The sequence below is a fragment of the Mustelus asterias genome, chromosome 14 (assembly GCF_964213995.1).
Source record: "Mustelus asterias chromosome 14, sMusAst1.hap1.1, whole genome shotgun sequence".
Lineage (NCBI taxonomy): Eukaryota > Metazoa > Chordata > Chondrichthyes > Carcharhiniformes > Triakidae > Mustelus > Mustelus asterias.
In genome coordinates this window covers 592,198-598,660 of record NC_135814.1, presented here as the reverse complement: position 1 = coordinate 598,660, position 6,463 = coordinate 592,198, and the positions used below count along the sequence as shown (strand labels likewise).

Genomic DNA, 6,463 nt, shown 5'->3' with positions numbered 1-6,463 from the left:
GTGCGGCCGCACCAGAGTTGTGTACAGTTGCAACATAACGCCACGACTCCTAAATTCAATCCCCCTACCAATAAACGCCAAGACACCATATGCCTTCTTAACAACCCTATCTACTTGATTCCCAACCTTCAGGGATCTATGCACACATACACCTAGATCCCTCTGCTCCTCCACACTACTCAAAGTCCTCCCGTTAGCCCTATACTCAACACATCTGTTATTCCTACCAAAGTGAATTACCTCACACTTCTCCGCATTAAACTCCATCCGCCACCTCTCGGCCCAACTTTGCAACCTGTCTAAGTCTTCCTGCAAACTACGACACCCTTCCTCACTGTCTACCACACCACCGACTTTGGTGTCATCAGCAAATTTGCTAATCCACCCAACTATACCCTCATCCAGATCATTAATAAATATTACAAACAGCAGTGGCCCCAAAACAGATCCCTGAGGTACACCACTTGTAACCGCACTCCATGATGAATATTTACTATCAACCACCACCCTCTGTTTCCTATCCGCTAGCCAATTCCTGATCCAATTTCCTAGATCACCCCCAATCCCATACATCTGCATTTTCTGCAGAAGCCTACCATGGTGAACCTTATCAAACGCCTTACTAAAATCCATATATACCACGTCCACTGCCTTGCCCCCATCCACCTCCTTGGTCACTTTCTCAAAACGGTCTAATAAATTTGTCAAACTGGATTTCCCTTTGGTAAAACCACGTTGGCACTGCCTGATCATCCAATGGTGTTCCAAGTCCATTGTTAAAACTTCCTTAATAATATTTATTTTTCTAATGGTTGGTGCCAGGCTAACTAGTTTGTAGTTCCCTGATTTCTTGCCCTACATTTGCTAATTTCCAATCAACTGGGATTGTTTTAGAATCTAGGGAAATTTGAAAAATCATTTTAGCCCCTTGGTTACCCTTTATTTCTGGTATGAAACTGTGAAGACCCAAATATTTGTTCAATATTTCAGTCATTTCCCCATTCCCATGATAATTTTATCTGTCTCCGCCTCAAAGAGATCAACTATTCTCTTGTTGCTGCTGGTGGCAGGACCCGAGGAAAGAATCATTTCGGAAATCCTTCAGATCGAAGATCTTTGATCTGTTCTGTTGATGGGATGGCACAGATTTGGAAACTCCAATCCTCAGCACTAACAGAGTTGTAGAATCAGAGATATACAGCACGGAAACAGGCCCTTTGGCCCAACCTGTCCATGCCGACCAGGTTTCCTAAATTGCCTGCGTTTAACCCATATCCCTCAAACCCTTTCCCACCCATGTATCTGTCCAAATGCCTGTTCAATGTTGTAATTGTACCCGCCTCTACCACCTCCTCTGGCAGCTCATTCCATACACGCACCACCCCATGTGAAGTTGGTGCCCCTTGGGTCCCTTTTAAATCTTTCCCCTCTCACCTTAAACCTCAGCCCTCGATGTTTGGATTCCTCTATCCTCGAGCAAAGACCTTGGCTGGTCACCATATCCATGATCTTCTACATCCTTCACTTTGAGAAAATAATAGTTACTCTTAAAAACAGAAACCATTTATGATTTTTATTAGAAGTATATATAAAATCTTCCAACAATTGCCTAATATCGATAAAACTTCTGTGAGAATGAAAGCTGAGCAAATCTTGTCAGTGATGTTATTTGGTTTGGAAGGAGCAGAAATACATAGCTTTATATTGGATGAGTGGAGAAGAAACCTGACTGTTCCCATCCTCCACACTCACCCACTCCAGCTCACGCTCACTCATACACCCGCCCCCCCGCCACCTCCTGCTGGGAATGTGCTGGGAGATCTGTAAATGCCCTCCAACAAATACTAACATTTCTCAAAACATGTGTTTCTCAGTTTCATTCCTCTTAAAAAATGCTTCAGTTCAGGATTGAAATATTTTTATTTTATTTACAAATTGTACAAGTACGCGCCGACCCACAGGGTGACGGTATTCATGCAGAGTTTTGGTTAAATTTCTTGCGTCAAAGCAATGCTCACTGTTTCACAAAATAGTTCTCGATACGCCTCTTCTTCACAGAACTCTCTGAATGGTTAGTTTGTTGGACATTTCCAGTGTCAGTGCTGGAGCTGTTTCCACTGCCGGTTACAGTGAGCTGAGAATCAACACAGGCATCAGCTGTTCCAAGCAGAAGAGTTTCATCATCAATGCCTTCAGAATCATCAAAAGCCATTTGGAAAAAGTCAACCATTTTTGCCTGCCTCGGACCCTATAGATAAAAATAATTCTGGTTAAAAGACAACAAATAAACAGAGTGAAGGTGATCAAAAATCAGGAGTCCTAACCAAACCAAACAGCCCAAATTCACACTAAAAGAAATATCCACCCCCAAACCCAATAAAACCAGCACAGGATACACGAGCATCTGCAAACCTGCTGGACTACATGGCACAGCATAAAACTCCCTCTACACTGTCCCCATCAAACACTCCCAGGACAGGTACAGCACGGGGTTAGATACAGAGTAAAGCTCCCACTACACTGTCCCCATCAAACACTCCCAGGACAGGTACAGCACAGGGTAGATGAGGAAAATGCTGAGTTGACGAAACAGCTAGTTACCCGGTGAAAATAATCTGTAGTTTCAGTCTCTGAAAAGTTGTTTTCTGACAGACCGGCCTGTCCAAGAATCTTCACCTTTTCCTGAATCATGGGCCTGGAGAGATAGTTAAAGGAGAGGTTAGTAAACGGTAGCAGCAATGGCACGGAATCTCTGCTTTCTAATCTATATAAAGGAATTGAGTTTAGAAATCGGGAGATAATGCTGCAGCTGTATAGGACCCTGGTCAGACCCCACCTGGAGTACTGTGCCCAGTTCTGGTCGCCTCATTACAGAAAGGATGTGGAAGCCATGGAACGGGTACAGAGGAGATTTACGAGGATGTTGCCAGGATTAAGTGGTATGCCTTATGAGGATAGGTTGAGAGAGCTATTCTCCTTGGAGAGGCGAAGGATGAGAGGTGACCTGATAGAGGTGTCTAAGATGTTGAGAGGTATTGATAGAGTGGGAGAGAGCGGGTAAATGGAGTTGAAATCAACCATGATTGAATGGTGGAGTGGACTCGATGGGCCGAATGGCCTTACTTCCGCTCCTATGTCTTATGGTCTTATGGATTCTCAGAGGCTTTTACCCAGGGCTGAAATGGTTGTCACGAGAGGCCACAGGTTTAGGGTGCTGGGGAGTAGGTATAGAGGAGATGTTAGGGGTAAGTTTTTCACTCCGAGGGTGGTGGGTGCGTGGAATCGGCTGCCGGTAGTGGTGGTGGAAGTGGATTCGATTGAGTCTTTTAAGAGACTTTTGGATAGGTTCATGGAGGTTAGAAGATAGAGGGTTATAGATGAGCCTAGAAGGTAAGGAAATTGTTCGGCGCAACTTGTGGGCCGAAGGGCCTGTTTGTGCTGTAGCTTTTCTATGTTCTATAACATCTTCTCCTATACTATCCCCATCTGCCCCGTGGGACTGGGCCCTTCCCCTGGGGTCCTGCCCTGTGGGACTGAGCCTTTCCCCTGGTGCCCTGCCCTGTGGGACTGAGCCCTTCCCCTGGTGCCCTGCCCTGTGGGACTAGATCCTTCTCCCGGGGTCCTGGACTCTACCTCTGCTGCCTTGCTTGCAATTTATGTAAAGTTTCTGAAACCTGTCCTTATAGTTTAACCTGGAGCCATCCGGGTATATCTGTGAAATGGGTGGAACAAAGCCTCATGGACTAGGAGAGCAGTGCTTCCAATTCTGCACTTGGTGAAGGCATCTAAGAGGGTGCAGACTTAAAAAGAATATAGTTCCAGAGACAAGGAACTTCTGATTGAAGAAGCTGGGGCTATTCTTATTCTCCTTGAATAACAGAGAGAGATTTGACATCATGAGGGGTCTGGACAGAGTAGATAGAGAAAATGTGTTCCTATTGGTGGAATGATCGAGAATCAGGAGATACTCATTTAAGGTGACTGGCAAAGTAGTAACGGTGACATGAGGAGAAACATCTGTTAACACAGTGCTTAGAATCTGGAATGCAATGCCTGAGAGAGCTGTGGGGGAAGATTCAATTGTAACTTCCAATTGGATTTGAATAAATGCTTGAAGAGGAAAAATTTACAGAGCTACAGGAAAAAGACAGGAAAATGGCACTCAGCAAGTTGCTCTTGTGAAGATCTTACACAGAATCGATGGGCCGAATGGCTTTCAACTTTGCAGTAAGCCTTCACTGGGAGACTGAATGCCAAGGGTTTGTGCTGAGTTAGTTTCTGTGCAGGCAGCTTCCAACAGCTCAAGAAAAGAAGGCCAATCATTGTTCCACTGGAGCAAGCAGAGAGGGAGTGATTGGAGGCAGCAGTGCTGGTGAGAGATTGATTGAATTATTTATTTAATTAGTCCGCTAGTGTGTGTGTTTTTTTTCGGCCTTTACTTTTGTAGTAGTATTTTTCTTAAGTTTAAAGTGAAAACCGGAAGTGGGCTGCTAAGGAGTCTGGGAAGGGTTTTTTAAGCACGCGAAGTATAAAAGGTAGGCTGCAGTATACAGCGGGCAGCGCCGGGAGCGGGCTGTGGAGTGAGTGGGAAGCTGAGTGAAAGCTGTCAGGGCTTTGGCTCACAGGGCTTAGGCGGTAAGGGCGAGGCAGGGTAAGTTATTTTTATCCAAACCTATATAAGATAAGGGTAACTATGAGTGATAGGCCAGTTCGGTGCTTCCGGTGTGGGAGTTCCTGGAAACACCTAGCCTCCCGGAGGACCACATTTGCGCCAGGTGCGTGGAACTGCAGCTCCTGAGGGACCGCGTCACGGAACTGGAGCAGCAGATTGCTGACCTTGGTCTAGTCAGGGAGAATGAGAGAATAATTGACATGAGTTATAGGGAACTAGTTACACCGGGGCATCGGGAGGAAGACACGTGGGTCACAGTTAGGAGGAGTAAAGGTCAGAAGGGTAACGTACCAGAGAGTACTCCAGTGGCTGTCTCTCATAATAGGAAGGGCTCGGCGACAGGTGTGAGAGGGGAGGGGAGTGAGCAATTAGTGGAGGGGTCACCTGTGGTTGTCCCACTCCAAAACAAGTATATTGTTTTGGATAGTGTGGAGGAGGATGACTCTCCAGGGGTAGAACATAGAACAGTACAGCACAGAACAGGCCCTTCGGCCCACGATGTTGTGCCGAGCTTTATCTGAAACCAAGATCAAGCTATCCCACTCCCTATCATCCTGGTGTGCTCCATGTGCCTACCCAATAACCGCTTAAATGTTCCTAAAGTGTCTGACTCCACTATCACTGCAGGCAGTCCATTCCACACCCCAACCACTCTCCGCATAAAGAACCTACCTCTGATATCCTTCCTATATCTCCCACCATGAACCCTATAGTTATGCCCCCTTGTAATAGCTCCATCCACCCGAGGAAATAGTCTTTGAGGGTAAGCCACAGTGACCAGGTCACTGGCACAGAGTCAGGCTCTGTGGCCTGGAAAGGAAAGAGAGGGGTTAGGAGCGCAATAGTGGTGGGGGATGCGTCGGTCAGAGGCACGGTCAGGCGATTCTGTGGGTGCGAACGGGACTCCAGGATGGTAGTCTGCCTACCTGGTGCTGGGGTAATGGATGTCACCGAGCGGATCGGAGGCATCCTAAAAGGGGAAGATAAAGAAACAGATGTCATTGTACACATTGGTGCAAATGACGTAGATAGGAAGAGCAGGGGGATCCTACGAGAGCAATTCAGGGAGTTGGGAAATAGACTAAAAAGTAGGGTCACTAGGGTGGCCATCTCTGGGCTGCTCCCAATGCCTCGTGCCAGTGAGGCTAAGAATAGGGAGTTAGTACAATTGAATGCTTGGCTAAAGGACTGGTCCAGGAGGGAGGACTTCATTTTCCTAGATCAATGGGAAGTTTTCAGGAGAGGATGGCACCTGTACAAGAAGGACGGGTCACAACTAAGTTGGAAGGGCACGAATATCCTGGCTGGGAGTTTTGCTAGTGCAGTTCGGGGGGGTTTAAACTAGTATGGCAGGGGGGTGGGGATCAAAATATTAGGTCTACAAGTGTGGAGGCTGGGGACGAGCTTGGGGCTGGGACAAGGCTGGCAAAGAAGAAGAGCACTCTGGGGGAGGATGACCTCACTGGGCCTGGAGGTCTGGAGTGCTTATACTTCAATGCAAGGAGCGTAGCAGGTAAGACAGACGAACTTAGGGCCTTAATGCTCACGAGGAATTTGGATGTGGTTGCGGTGACAGAGACTTGGTTGAAAGAGGGACAGGACTGGCAGCTGAATATTCCGGGGTACAAGTGTTTTAGGCGAAACAGAGGAGGGGCCAAAAGAGGTGGGGGAGTAGCAGTATTAGTGGGAGAGCATATTACAGCGGTGCAGAGGGAGGACAATTCAGAGGGGTCGTGTAACGAGTCACTCTGGGTGGAGCTTAGAAACAGGAAGGGCGCAGTCACTATGTTG

General features: G+C 47.0%; 1 protein-coding gene across 1 annotated transcript in view; it reads right to left on the bottom strand.

The window, feature by feature from the left end:
• Positions 1–1,559: 1,559 nt before the first annotated feature.
• smarcal1 (SWI/SNF related, matrix associated, actin dependent regulator of chromatin, subfamily a-like 1) overlaps positions 1,560–6,463 on the bottom strand; it is a 129,518-nt gene continuing 124,614 nt past the window's right edge. The window contains exons 15-16 of the mRNA XM_078229161.1: positions 2,602–2,695; positions 1,560–2,248 (exon numbers count right to left, since the gene is read on the bottom strand). Coding sequence (XP_078085287.1) covers positions 2,015–2,248; positions 2,602–2,695 — 328 coding nt within the window. The 3' untranslated portion in view covers positions 1,560–2,014. The remainder of the gene's footprint in view (positions 2,249–2,601; positions 2,696–6,463) is intronic.